We start from the raw sequence: 15865 nt of genomic DNA on the forward strand, positions 1-15865 counted from the left end.
TATAATACAAGTAAAAGGAAAGCAGGATCTCAAGGACTAACTATCCAAGAGAGGGAAAGGAGAAGAGCTAGGAAATATGAATAAGTCAAGCCATCCAGTTATATGTAAAAGATGAGCAAGGCAATGATTCTAAGAATATTGAGAGGATTTTTTAATCTAGCAGTTAATTGGAAAGATTCTCACTATGACTAACTATATATACTGATACCTGTGAACTAAGCTACTGCAATGAAGATGGTAATTTGTAATAGTAGTTTCCTGTTTGGAGTGCCTGTCATTCTGCTATTCTGAATATGGTCTGCGTGTCATGGCATGCCAGTTACTGCTATGATGTCTCTCGGGTAGGTGGATGTTTAAGAGGAATGGGGTGGTGAAGGAAAGCAAGAGACAGGACAATGATTATTGTGGGACTGTCCTGCTTCAAGGCTGTATATGGTGAGATTTTTGGACTTATGTGCAAACATGAGAAGTGTATAATTCTTTATCCTATTTTTAAGATATATCTAATTTTTAAATGTTATCACATTATATAGGGCCTTAAAGTTCAACGTATCAATACTTGACGAAAAATACCTGTTCCTTACTATGCCTAAGATGTTTGAAATGCAGAGAGATAGTGATGATACGCTTAATATCCTAAGTCTTTTGATAATAACAGTAAGCTTGTCTTCTGGATGGTTAACAACCTAAGTTTGCAGACCAAAATTGGAGAAAAAGGGGGGCTACAAGGAAAGCCAAAATTTTGGCCCTAACCTTCTAAGGTCAATAAAGACTCAGGACATATGAGAACTTGTACTGTAACGTGATGTAACTCTTTAGTGTCCCAAATTTTCTGATAAAGAAGGTTATGGGGCAAAAGAAGAAAGTGATCGATGATGTATAGTGTGCCTAAGGAGAGTCACATGGAGCGAAAACACTCTCTCAGGCTTTCAGAGAAAGCACATTGGCCAAGCAATGGCCGTGACTCATCCACATGGCTGACTCTGACAAAGGTTCTACAATCTGAGGTACAGGATCTCAGGATAAAACCTGAAGGGATTTCACAGACCTTCTCATACCCAAAAGCTACAACTCTTGTTGCATAGGTCCTGCTTTACCTTGGTCTTAACTGTCCAACAGAAAAGTAAGAACGCGAAATATAGGAAGTAAAGCCATGCTGTTATGTTGAGCTGTGGGGGACTCAGGTCAATATTTTTTGGTATTGCCAGTTAAACAGAAGACCCAATGCTATTATGGGCTACTGGACTCTTTTAGAATATTTTGCTGAGTTTGCACACCTATAATATTCAAATAACGGAACTTAGAAAAAAAGGGTATACTGATGAATTTCCATTTTGTATCTGTGTATTCGAAGTGGTTAGCATAGATATATAGTTACATTCTCTTAATGAATGAATGATTTGTTCTAATGGTGTTTGTAAATAGGATCTCAAGTCTGCATCTTGTACAGTAATTAACCACTAAGAAGAATATATGCAGTGTGTTAATTATTGAAACTATCCTACCGATTTGATTTGAAACTGTCTCATTGCTATCTGTTTATCAATAAAATTATGAAAAAATCTTGTGGCAACAAAATTTCTTCATTAGCATCAGAATTACTCAATACCGTTTTGGTGTTTCTTGTTCTGTTTTTGTTTGTTTGTTTGTTTGTTTGTTTGTTTGTTTGTTTGCTTTGAGGCCACCCCAGCCCACCCTGGGGACAGGGTTGGCACCGCATGTGGTTCCAGGGATGGAACCCCGGTGCCTCCGCTTTCCTGAACTTGCCTAATCTGGCACTTGAGACCACTGAGCTATCTCGACACCCCATACTATGGGGTTTCTAAGCCATGGAATAAATAATCAGCAAGTCAGGAAAAAATAAAAGAACTAAACAGAGAAGCAGGCATGACTATCCCATTAATAATAAGATTATTCACCTAAAAACATTTAAAAACTTCTGGTATAGAGCCAGCAAAATCTAAGTAAATGAAGGAAAGAGATTTCCAATATAAAATTGACAAATGAAATTCCTTTGAGGAAAAATTGTGTGCGATAGCAGTAGCCTTAAGAAAATGAACAATAAGACATGTTTAAAGCCCTACCATTCCAGTAAAGAGTAAGAGCACTAAAACCAACATATTGTTGGGCTGGAGAGATAGCTCTGCAGTCTATGCACCTACTTAGGCAAATACAGGTACCAGAGTTTCAATCTCGCTCCTCATACCAAAATCCGTGCTGGCCACTCCCTCAGCTATGCTGAGCCAGCAAGGAAGTCCAGGCGTGGTGGAGCACACCTATAATCCCCGTCTTGGGGAGTCCGAAAAGAGGGGACCCCTGGGAATCTGAGCTGTGTGGTGAGACCCTGAGCCAAATAAATAAAGAAAAACATAATGTAAATATGTTAATATAAAAACATTTTGTCAATGTTGACACTACTCAATATATTGAAAGAAGATAATTTTATATTAAAATTAAAATTACCCAGACAAATATTACAAAATTACTCTAAAATTTGCAAAATGTGTGGAAGTAGTGAAATAGAACATAAAAGAAACATGTTGCAGAAAAGTAACTAACAGAAGCATCCATAAGACAGAGTATAAAAAGGCAACCTCTACATCAATCTCATTCTATCATCTATCTATATAATTTCTATGTATCTCTGACTTATCATCTATCCTTTTATCATGTTTGAATTGAAATTCATAAATATTAAATTGTGTTATTCATAGTGAAAAATATCTTGACAACTAAATTCAAATGAATGCATATTTCTCATTAAAAAAATTCTGGAAATGCTAACTATTTGGTTAGAATACAAAAGTAATCAACTTAACAGAAAAAAATATTTCCAGCATTATACATTGAGATGTAGTGCAAGTAGGAATAATAAAACTGCAAACTATAGGTGTGTGTTTCTTACCTAGACAGTCATATCTATTTCTGGCTAAGCATGATTTATGTAGAAATACTTACAATGAGTAAAATGTCAAGTAAATCATTTGAAAATAATAATTCAACACAATTTTTTCTTTAATGTGGAAAATATTTTTAAAAGTTAGAAGTTCTTTTCAAAGATAAAAAACTTATCTTAGAAAAGAAATTAAATGACGTACTCATGAATTAATGAAAGCCATATGAACAATGCGAACATTAATTACAGACCTGCCCCTGTTACTCGAGTGCTGTCACCTGTTGAACTTCTACTTAGGCCAGTTGTCCAATGTACAGGCTAAGGAAATGTTGCTTCTCTAAACAGTCGGTTGAGAATGCCATTATTTTGTTACAGTATGTGGTTTGATAATATGCATAAGGTAATTTAATGAATATGTAACTTTAAACGCGGCCATTTTACCCTTCAACGCCCATTAGCTTTGATAAGTGAGCATTCCCTCTAAGTATCAGACATCTATTGCTCTCCTTAAATGACACAAGGCATTAATTACAAATTTTGGAACATCCCGAAAGTGAGTGAGAATTAAATTATGATGTATTTAAAGGATAAGCTATGCAGCAATAATAATTCCTGTGAATATTTATAATACTATGTAAGGAAAAGGAACTGATAAAAACAGAGACAGAACAGAGCTACTTTGACTGTGTTTCCTATTATATGCAGAAAAGCTACAGTGCTATCAAAGCTAAAGTATAAATCAAACGTCCCCTGTATTTGCATATGTGAAAAATTTATTCTTTAAAATATTAAAATCAGGGCCAGAGAGATGGTTCAGTAGAATAAGGGCTTCCATGGCAAGTACAAGGGCCTGAATTAATCCCCGGTCCTGTCAAAAAAATAAAAATAAAAATAAATGAAATGAAATAAAATATTAAAACCAGATCCTTCAATATAAAGTTGATCTGAAATATATGAATTGCTTATTTATAAACATTTTTGTTTCCCAAAATTTCATGACTTCTAATTTTAGCAGAAATCTAAATTTTCTCCTGATACTGCAAGCTCATGTTCCTGGTGGCTGCATCAGCCTGGGCACACATACTCAGGCCGGCAAGTGCGTTCTTTCCTGCCACAGACAGAACTCACAGTGCGTGAGCCTAGAGTAGGGTCACCTGCAACCTGATCCTCTGAGCATATGTGGGGACAGCAGAGGGCAACAAAAGAGTAGGAAGCTCATCCTCTCCTCCTAGGAAGAGAAACACATCCTACATGCCTGAGCAAGTCTTGAAATATGATAAGGGCTGATAGCTGATCATACCATTACACTCAGATGCCTTCTGATCTCACTGGACTGTCTTTAGTTAGGATCCACTCAGGAGCCATTAGCCAGACTCTCTCATGATCCCCCTCCATGGTCCTGGTAAGGTCTAAGCGTAAAGTGACCCATCCTCCATTCAGAATCTCCCTCTTCATACAAAGCACATTTCAGTGCATTCTATGCTGAAGTACATTCCTGATCAAACAAAATCCTCAAAATTTCCATGAGTTAGAGCACTAACTGATCTCTCAAAGGCCTTAGGGGATTTCCAGCACATTTTTTTAAGTTAAACTTTCAAAAATAGGTCTGATCTGTCACTAACAAGAAACATTCAGTGGCAGATACCAGAATTAAACTTTACATATTATTCCTATCTGTAGGAACACAAATTTTCAAAAATGATGAAGAAAAACACATATTCAGGGTATCATCATCAAGTGTCTATAATGTCAGCTGCTCAAGAAGCTGAAGAAGAAGAAACTCTTGAGCCCAGATATTTGCTGGTAGCATAGTCAGCAAGGAAGTCCCTGTCTCATATATTATGTAAACATGGAAAACTGTCCAGGAATTAAAATATAAGGAAATATCTGCATATTAGAAGGAATGTGGGGCTGGGAAGATACTTCAGTGGATTAAATGACTGCCTGGCAAGTGCAAGGTCCTGAGTTTAATGGCCATTATGAAAGAAAAATTGTATGAGACAGATACAGACCCCATATACAGAAGTGAAAGGCCCAGGATTTTACTCAGCCGGCCTTGCATCCAAATTCAGTGCATTAAAGAAACCACAGCCACAGCCATGTAACATATGGGCCTGGATTCACAAGTAACAAAAACCTCTATCAAAAAGGTAAAAAATAAAACAAAGTTTAATTAACTGCTAGCCAACACACAAATCATTGCACAGAAAAGGAAAACACAGAAAAATTTAAATCACCAGGTTGGAAGAGATTCCATACCTGAAATTCCAATTCAAGTTCTGAGTAGCCTCTTCATGATGTTTGCAACCTTAAATTCCAGTTGACACAAAAGGGACAGGGCCCCAAATTTGTGTTTAACCAGAAGCAGGGAGACTATAACCCTGTAGAACTGGCCAGGTACTTTAAGGATCAAACACCTGCATCGTCTAGATAGGTAAGAAACTCCTTGGGAGCTGACCAGGCTGACAGTGAGTGTCTGCTCATATCAGGATGCCCACCAATATGTAATATTGAAAACAAGGTCACAACACTGTGTTAGGACCCAGGAAGACCTTTCTGTATTTAGTTTTAACCCTTCCTATAAGCAGCAGTTCCCAGACCACTATGGATCAGCATCCTCTGTAAGACTTGATTTGTTCCGCTGACATCTCCTTTAGTCACAAAAGCACAAATAGCTCACTGAAATTCTCTGACCAAGAGGAACATTCAATTTTAACTATATGTTTGGTGTCAGACCTGCTACAGTAGAATTTGAATACAGAAAAGATACACAAATCCAACTGAAGAAGAATCACATGGCTAGGAAAAGTCTCTCAGATGATTCATTTCTTGTTCTGGCTCAGCTTGCAGAGGCAGGGGATCCGGAGCTCCCTAAAGTTTATTTGAAATAGCAACTAAATATTTTCAGGAAGAAATTACTCCTAACGAAAGGGCAGAAAAATCAGAAGAGAAGATGTGAGAATGCAAGGAATTTCATACTTAGAGAATGGCAGAAACTTCAGCAAGCTCCTCACTGCATGAGGGCACATTTGGCAAAAACCACTTAGCATTCAATTCAAACTAAGTGGCTCAATCATGAAGAAGAATGTCCAAAAATTCCATGCAGTGGCATCCAGGTATAAGAAAGGGCATGGACCAGAGTATGGATGAGTGGGGTCTCTCTCAGGCTCCAAAAGTGAAAAACAAGAAGCTAACCATGCAAGTAAGCAAAAAGAATATTCTCTTTCCACAATCAAATGTATAAAAAGCATCCAAATTGTATGCCTGTTGTACACATGAGGGTGGACAGAAGAGATGACACTATAGAAAATATTGATTCCTATATGCATGGATCTCTAGACATTATCTATCTTAATCTACAGAAAGATAATAAACACATGAAGAAGACACTTACTGAATGACGTGGAATTCTCTAGTAGGCTGTATATCAATCATACCACTATAGTAGATATAGAAATAAAGATACAAGAAACACCCAATCACCACATCTCCATCCTTGTGCACACTGGTGTTTCTTCGGGAAATGCACGTTTCTTTGTCAATCGTGCTCACTGAGGAAGGAAGCTGCAGGAGAAGGAAGACAGCAATGAAAGGCAACATGCTAGATGTGCATGTAAAGCCAAAAGTTCAGTGAAGAAAAAAATCACAGTCTAAGTCCATTATAAATAGGTTGTTTGTGTTTCAGCATGACCTCGTTTGAGACTCAGGTGGCCACTCCTATGCCCCGGCTGATTTCAACACTGCCTGCTCCATGTCCCTGAAGAAGTTCCCCACCATTCTTGCCCTGGGCTCTACATCTGAGGTCTGGTGATCAGGAGAAAAACAAAAGACAGAAACTGTGCTTGCAAATCATTTGCTGCGCCTCAAGCCACCGTGATGTAATCCATTTCCACTGATGGCAATACCCACGTGACTCCTCCTCCTGGGCACATTTGTTCCTAAGTTTTTGTCACTGAGCCACTGTCACAGATTCCCTTAGAAGTGCTTCTACTGGATTACACTAGAGGATTTGCTGTTTGGCTTCTCTGCAAATAGTCGGGAAACTTCCAAGATCACTAAAAAATATTGGGCATTGTGCATTTAAAAGTGGAAGATCAAGAATTGTCACTTGACAGGCCCACATTCCCTATATAGCTGTGCTGTCTCTGTATCGGTCTCAGGCATTGAAACTCACAGCCACAGCTTCTCTGTTGATTGGGGGTCAAGTAATTGCCCCACAGCCAAGGCACGCAAATTAGTGACTGAACATCACTGCGAAAACACAATGCATTTTTAGTTGTATAATGTAGCCTACTTCCCCACTGCTTCGTTCTTTTAAATGTCTTCATTCCAGGATTTAATATGCTGTGAGAAATGCATTTCTGCTCCTATATCCTCGAGTACCTCCAGGATTTAGGCTTCTATGAGAACCTGCGTCTGTTTGGACTATTTCTCTTTTTCCCTCACCCTGAAGCAGAAAAGCAAACTGAAAATGGCTTTTATATTTTCCATCACTCATAGTATTGATGAGCACAGAAGCACAGGCAATGTTTATAGCCCGAGTATCAGGACAGGGTGATTCTTCTGAATAATGCTGCAATACTTAAATGCATGCCATTCTGTTTAGCAAAATCTAGATAGTCAGCAGTATTGAGACTCAATAAGAAGGTGCACTTCTCTTATTTTATAGGAAGCATTTTTGGCTTGTAAATTGTCATGTTATGTATAGACTGTTAAAGGTGCAAGGAAACATTTATTTCTGTAAGAAAAAAATTTAAAAATTAATATATGCAAAAAAAACAAATAAATAAATAAAATAAAAAGAGCCAGGGAGATGACTCAGTGGAATAAGTGCTTCCCAGGCAAGCACAAGGGCCTGAGTTCAATCCCGGGTTTTGAAAAAAATAAAAATAAAAATAATAAATAAATAAATAAAAATTAACATACGCATAGCTTGATGAAAGACAATATTCTCTAGTTTCAAAGATATAGACCTGATGTTTTCATTAGCATTGGATAAGTAGCTGGTCAAAATGAAGTTGTCTGTAAGTCCAAAATCTTCAAAGAGTTTCAAAAATATTAAGAATCACAGGATAATATGTTGAATATTTTTGCTTTAGTAATTTTTAATGTATTTTGTTATTATAGGTTCTCACTATGCAGCTTGTACTCATAGAGATCCTGCTGTCTCCACCCCTCTAGACCTGGGATTATGGGGGTGTGTCACCATGATGGAACTTGTCGGCTGTTTTTATGTGCCTGAGGGGTGGGCCTTGTTCACCATGTGGTGTAGGGGATTGAAACACATTCCCTACTCTTACCTAACCTTAACTAGCGTGGCACATTAGTCCTCTGAGTTATCCTGACAGATCCCATTTATTAAATAGCATGAAGATATTCTTAAGTGAAAGATTGTTAAGTCCATTAACAAGGACACTTTCAATTGTACCCAAAAAAGACATAAATGTATTTGAAAGTATGATTGAGTGCTCTGCATATGTGCATGACTTTCGAAGCCCAAGAAGCCTTCTGCCCTAATATGGGTCAGACCATAACCTGGACTAAACTGCGTTTCAAGTGGTCTGATGAAGGCGCAAGTCTGATACTTATGAATGTGGTCTAACTAAAACACTGTGTCTACAGAAATTACAACATAGTCGTTAGGACAGACTCTGATCCAATATAGCTGTGTGTCTCTACTAGGGAAACACCATATAAGACTTTGTTTCATGATAAGTTTTTGTTCTTAATATTTTATTTCTTTAGCTCTTTGATGCAGGGTTTTGTTACACAGCTCAAACTCATAGTGATTGGCCTGTCTCAGCCTCTCCAGTTCTGTGATCACAGGGATGTGCCACCCATGCCAGTTGCAGTCATCAGAACAGTGCGGCTGGAGTCCCAAGATGGCATGGCATGAGATACCAAGGACCAAACCCACATCCTTGTGTTAGTCAGGCAGGTGCTTAGACCGCTGAGCTATCTCCCCAGCCCATAAGTATTTAAATATCTGAACCATTATTTAAATGGAGAGTATGTGGTGAACATACACAAAATCTTGTATTAAGTCTCTGTGGCACACAAAGCATACTGAAGTACTAAAATTCTAACTGTGCTATACTATACAATGACACCAATCCAGGAAGTCACTCAGTAATTGATTACTTTTGCAAAATAATAAGTTCTCCAGTATAATATGACATATAACACAACAGAGGAGAATGTTTGATTAGAAATGCTCTTCTGCACTCCTTGGAACATCAACTGGAAGAAAGCCTGGGAAGAGGCCCCTCTTTGACCAATATCACCAAAGACGATGACTATTTCCTTCCCATCCACACACTCCCAAGATGCAGAGAAGACATGCTGGGGCTTCTTCTGCTACAGGTTGAGGAGACAAAACTCTTGTCCTTGGTCTGTGTTATGGTTTGTGTCTAGTTGTCCCCCCAAAGCCTCAAGCAGTCATGGGGTGAGGACTTCTAGAGTTTGTGTTAACTCATGATCCACTGGGATTATGTGTGATCCAAGGCTGGGATTATGGGTCTTAGTACTGTTGGGATTACCCATAGGTGGGTAAGTACTGGGAAGTACCCATAGGTATGAGTACTTCCCCTACCCTGGGGCAGGTAATTTGCATTACAATGTAAGGTAGGAAGAGAAGTCAGCTGCTTGAGCCGCTGCTACCCCTCCATTGCGCTCTTGCTCTTTGCCGCCGCCATAAAAGGTTGCCCTCTGCTATATGCTGCTCTGCGTTGGACCCAGTTGAGTATGGACTGAAACCTCCAGTAACTGTGAGCTAAATAAACCTTTCCTTCTTTCATTTTGAGTGTCTGGTATTTGTCCCAGCAATGAGAGAAGAGTAACTAAGACAGTCTGCCTGCCTTGCCTTCAGTGGGTAGGGCACTCACTTGTAAACGCTTTGTACAAAATGCTAATTAGCATGCATGTCGCTGCTGGCACTGAGGATTCGAATCAAGATTAGAAAAGTTTGTATATAGGGAGAGGCCAAGCATATTAGTCCTAAACTGATAAAGTTTAGTGTTCAGATTATTTTGTTACAAAAAATAAAATCAAGGCAGAAGTCCTGCCTATTTTTCTATGTAATGATGAAGAGTGATCGAGGGAACTGGAAGTCAAATTCCACAGACCGTGTGTGCCCTAAGATATTTTCCTGCATACCAGCTACAAAAGGATGGCATCTGAAGTAAAAACAATGTCATGGGGAATACCAGAACATCAAAGTATGCAAAATGATAACAAGGATATTCTCCAGAATAACTCCAAAAATATGCAGAAAAAATCAGTGTGTTAAACTATGAAAATTGTTAAAACAAAGGATACCAAATGTACATCAATAGAGGGCATGTCCTGTTAATGATCAATTGGCATAGCATTGTTCAGATATCTGGTCTACCAAACAAAAGCAACAGATTCAGCGTCACATCACTGAATATATCAGCAAGCTATTCTCAAAAGAATGATATAATTCTGTCTTAGGTAATCTTGCTGGTAATAAAGAGTATTAAATTTGAAGAGTTCACATTTATTGATTCCAAGACTTTATTATGAAATAAAAAACATGTGGAGAAATGGACCAGCCCATGTAGAATGCGCCTGAAGGTCTACCCTACCCTACCTGGACAGGCAAAGACCCAGCTCTGCACTGACAGCTTTCTTCGTGCTTTCACTGCTTATAGTGCAGGGATCACTAAGGGAGGCTCACATATGCACTACCACATCACCCAGACATGTCCTCTCCATAACAGTGTTTACCTTAAAAGCTCATAGCCCAGAAAGCAGCTCTTACTGAGCCTGCCATTCCGCTTTTCACCAGGAAGCTGTGCCCACCATTCTCCTGCCTGTCATTCTGTGCTAATAGCAGGTAAGCAGAGGGCAGTGATGAGCATTCTTTGGCACACATGAGATTAAAATAAGTAATCCTTCATGTTATGACAGTGAACTTCATCTCCCCAGAGGTCTACAGGCTGGGAAGAAAATGAAACACTAAGGATATATATTTTTAAGTGCGATATTCACCTTTACTTTTTTCAGTTTTTTTATTAATTTTATTAAGAAAGAATTAGCAAAGGATAATATTTGACCCTATATTAAAGACTCAGCTCTGCCTTTCTTTCCCCTTCTCTCCTTGACTCTGTCTCTCTGCACCAGCTATTTTTAAAATTTTATTGGTACATTTTAGGTATACATGATGACAACATTCATTAGATAAAGTTTGTACCCGTACCTTGTGTGTGTGTGTGTGTGTGTGTGTGTGTGTGTGTGTGTGTGTTACCGGGGATTGAACTCAGGACCCTGTGCTTGCCAGGCAGGCTCTTATTCTACTGAGCTATCTTCCCAGCTCTGTACATCTTTCTTGTTCTTTTTTTCTTTTCTTTCTTTGCTGAACCCTTCTCCTCTCCTCAATACTTCTTCCCTTCATGAGTTGCAAAAGCTTTCTTTCATTTTCCCCACCGCTCCAAGGCACATCCCCCAGCCCACCCTCTGAGTAGGAATTTCTGCTGCGTTCCGGGAACCCCCAGACCCAGTCCTAGCCCAGACCCACTGGTGTGTGAGAGACCTTTCTCTCCCCACTACGCCACATTGTCCCCTGCAGGCTTAGCTCAGGCCTGGCATACATTCCTGGGGTGTAACCCTGCAGCTGCTATCCCTGCAGAGAGTGTAGAGGATAGAACCACCCAGCCACTCCAGGAGCAGTTTGTCTTGCCACAGGGGCGCAACGGGTTCACCCTTAAGGGCAGTAGCAGAAAGGAGGTGAGCAGAGAAGACAGACCCAAGCCTGGCACAGCTGGATAAATCCAAACTTTGTAGATCTGCACCTGAACTCCAGTACGTGCTAAGGTTATAACTACAACGAAGATCTACAACAAAATTCAGAAGACAGTGCTAACTCTATACTTCAAACTTCTAAAAACAAAAAGAACAAAGTCAAATGTCCAAAAATAGGAGGAAATCGTAAAACATTAGAGCAGAAATTAATGCAAATTGAGACAAAGAAAACAATACAAAGAACTAATGGATTGAAAAGCATGTAATTTGAAAAATTGAATAAAATTGATACACTCCAAGCTGACATCATTAAAAGAGAAAAGATAAATATCAAATTCAAGCAGTAAGGAATACAATGGGCAAATGTATGACAAATCCTGTCAAAATATAGAGTAACCTCATTAGCTACTTTGAAAATCTTTGCTGTCACAGAATCAGAGTCACAGAAGAAATGGACAGATTCATTGATAGGTACAAATTATCAAAACTAAATCAAGCAGAAATAAAAATTCTGAATACCCTATTATCAGCCAATGAAATTGAAAATGTAATAAAAAACATACTGACAAAAAAGGAAAGCCCAGGTCCTGATGGATTCACGCCTGAATTCCACAAGAAATCTAGAGAAGATTTAAGCCCAATACTCCTCAAACTCTTCGACGAAATTGAAAAGGAGATAATACACTAAAATCATTCCTGGAGGCAGGTATTATACTGCTACAAAAACCAGAGGAAGATTCAAACTAAAAATGTAACTATAGGCTAATCTCCATTATGAACATAGATGCAAAAGTACTCAATAGAATCCTAGCAAAGAAAATAAGGCAAATCATCAAGAAGATTATAAACATGACCAGGTAGGATTCAGCCCAGGGATGCAAGGATGGTTCAGCCTACACAAATCTATAAGTATAATAGATTATACTAAAAGGGCCAAAACTCAAAAACCAATTGACCATCTCAATTGATGGAGTAAAAGCTTTAGACAAAGTACAAATTAATTCGTGATGAAACCCATAAAGAAAATTGGACTATTGGTCTCTGCCTCAATCTGATTAAAGCCATCTATGACAGGCCAACAGCCAACATAATTGTAAATGGGAGAAGCTAAAATACCTTATACTCAAATCATGTACAAGACAAGGTTGTCCTCTATCCTGAGTCTTATTCACTATAGTTCTGGGATCATTAGCTAGAGGCATTAGACATGAGAGATACAAAAGGAATAAGAATAGATAAAGCAGAAGTTAAACTATCATTATTTGCAGACGACATGATATTTCACTTGGAAGACCCAAAACACTCTACCAATAAGTTCCTAGAATTAATAAACAAATTCATGGCAGAACAAAGTCAATTACCAAAAATCAATAGCATACCTCTATACAGAAAACAAACTGAGAGAGAAATTGGAGAAAAAATACGCTTTACAATAGCATCCAAAAAAGGAAATAGCTAGGAATTAATCTGACTAATTGACTGATTAATTGACTAATTGACTGAATAATTTACTAGTCAATTAATCTGATTAATTGACTAAGGAGTAAAAGGTCTGTAAAATGAAAATTACATTATTGTGAAGAAATATATAGAACAAGATTTTAGAAAATAGAAAGGTATTCCTTGCTGCTTCATAGGAAGAAGAAACATTGAGAAAATGGCCATATATCCAAAATACTGTCACAGATTTCATACAATCCCAATGATAATAACACCAACATAACTCGCAGATCTCGAGAAAACATTCCTAAAACTTACATGGAATTAGATAAGATGTAAAATTGAAAAGGCAATATTGGGCAACAAAGGCAAGACAGGAGGCATTGAAATTATACTACAAAGCCAGAGTGATAAAATCAACATGGCACTGACATAAAAACAAGCCAATGAATCAACAGAACAGAGTAAAAGATACAGATGCAAGTGCAAACACCTCAGCCATCTTTTCTTGTAACATGGGCCAAACGCATTCACTGGAAGAAAGATAGCCTGTTTAACAAATGGTGCTTCAAAAACTATCTGTCCACATGCAGAAAAATAAACTAGACCTGTGTCTATCACCATGCACTAAGCTAAAGTCAAAATGGATTAAATATCTAAACATTAAAACAGAAACACTAAATCTCCTGGAATAGAAAGTAGGTGGAAATCTTGAAGAGATGGGGCTTAACAGACAGTTTGTGAACAAAAATAAAACTTCCCAGAAAATATTACAAAGAATCGACAACTGGGAATTACTCTTAATCTTTTTTTTTTCCTTTGGAGAGCCAGGGATTGAACTCATGCCCTTGCACTTGCCAGGGAAGCACTTATTCCATTGAGCCATCTCCCTGGCAAATAGGAATTACTCTTATTGGGAATTTTCTGCACATCAAATGAGATCATCAACAGGGTGAAAAGACAACCCACAAAGTTAAAAAAAATATTAAGCAATAATCACACAAAACAAGGCATTCTCTCTAGAGTATATAAAGAATTACAAAATTTAAGGTCCCGAAAGTTAAAGACCCTATACAAAAACTGTGTTTCTAAGATGAATACACACTTCTCAGGGGAAAAAATGTAACAGACAAATAAATATATAGAAATATGCTCCACATCACTGACAATTCAAGCAATGGAATTTAAAACAAAATTGAGATACCATCTCACCCAAGAATGAATATCATAAATAAATCAACTAACAACAAATAGTGGAGAGGCTGTGGTTAGAAAGGAACCCTTCTCTACTTCTCGTGGGAATGTAGACTGACACAGCCACTATGGAAATCACTGTAGAGAGTTTTCCAAAAATTAGAATGGAAAATCCCATTCAATCCAGCTTTTCCCTTTCTGGGTATTTTCCCAAAAGAACTGAAAGCATTTTACCACAACGATGTATGTGCACTCATGTTTATAGCTGCACAATTGGTCACAGACAAATCTTGGAAACAACTAATGCCTATCACCTGAGGATTGGATGAAAAAGATGTGGTTTCTTTTATACAATGGAATATCAATCTATAAAGAAAGACAAACACAAAGCCTTCATAGTTAAGTGGATGCAACTAGAAGTTATACTTATAAGTGAATTAAATCAGACCCACATGTCTAAATATTGCATAATCTTCCCATTGTAAACACCCAAATAATTAAACATGAAAGTTATAACACAAATAGTAAAACAGAAAGAAATAATTTAAGGATTAAACAACAAAGATGAGAGATAGGAGAAAACGTAGGAAAAACGATAGGAGTGAAAATATTCAAGTATATATTCAGGATGGGTGAGGTGATTGTAATAATAATTTCCATAAGGTTTTTTTTGAAAGTAGCACTTAATGCGTAGAATTTTCACCTTGACTAATGGCGGACTGGTATCTGTTATCTAAGAAACTACATCAAGGACAGCAATATGCAACACAAAAAGCATGCTTGAATTCTTGTCATGTTGGTCTTCTAAATGCGTACCATTCCTAATGTTATATCAATTACTATTATATGCTCTTCGAAGGAACTTAAAAGAAAAAAAAAAGACAATGCAAAACAAAAGAAAAGCTCAAGAAGGACAAGAACAAAAATTTCAGGTTTCTGAAAAACAAGAAATAGTATCCCATAATATGTCCAATCTTGCATAACTATATCTGTTAATATGAGCAACAGATTTGACTATAAAAATACATAATATATCAAGCAATGCTAAGCAGCTATTCTTCTTCTGAAAATCTGAAACTTGCATATTATTGTATGTCACCCTGTTTCTGTCATTGTTTCTGTTTTTTGTTCTTGCTTTTGTCTTCTATGTTTCAAAGTGAAATAATAAAATTAAATTTAATAAAAAGTAAAGTAAAATGAATGCCCATTTTTGTATTCAAATATACTCTCAACAGAATCAAAATCCTGCACACGGTGACCAATTAAGATGTGAATCAGAAGTGAGTGGTCAAGATTAGTAGTCGAATTCTTAAATTGAAAAAGGGAAAGGGGTAAGAGCTGCTTAGATACCTCAGCAGACTACAGCACCTCTTAGGCAAGTATTGGAACCATGGTTGGATCTTGGACAGCTCATGACATGCCAGCCCCGCCCTAGGACCACGGCGCTGACCACAGATTCCAGTTCTAGAGGAGCATGCCTGTAATCCAGTGCTGAGGACACTGAAAACAGGAGGATCACTATGACTCCAAGTTGCATAGTGAGACCCTGTAACAACCAAATATAATATGAAT

The 15865-nt window shown here is 37.8% G+C and overlaps 1 protein-coding gene across 1 annotated transcript in view; it reads right to left on the bottom strand.

Moving 5' to 3' along the window:
• Positions 1 to 6496, bottom strand: part of LOC101565484 (vomeronasal type-2 receptor 116-like) — an 18285-nt gene extending 11789 nt beyond the window's left edge. Inside the window, exon 1 of the mRNA XM_012512931.1 lies at positions 6291 to 6496. Within this exon, the coding sequence (XP_012368385.1) occupies positions 6291 to 6496 (206 nt within the window). The remainder of the gene's footprint in view (positions 1 to 6290) is intronic.
• Positions 6497 to 15865: the final 9369 nt, after the last annotated feature.

Source organism: Octodon degus, unplaced genomic scaffold (assembly GCF_000260255.1).
Source record: "Octodon degus isolate 3935 unplaced genomic scaffold, OctDeg1.0 scaffold00290, whole genome shotgun sequence".
NCBI classification, from domain to species: domain Eukaryota; kingdom Metazoa; phylum Chordata; class Mammalia; order Rodentia; family Octodontidae; genus Octodon; species Octodon degus.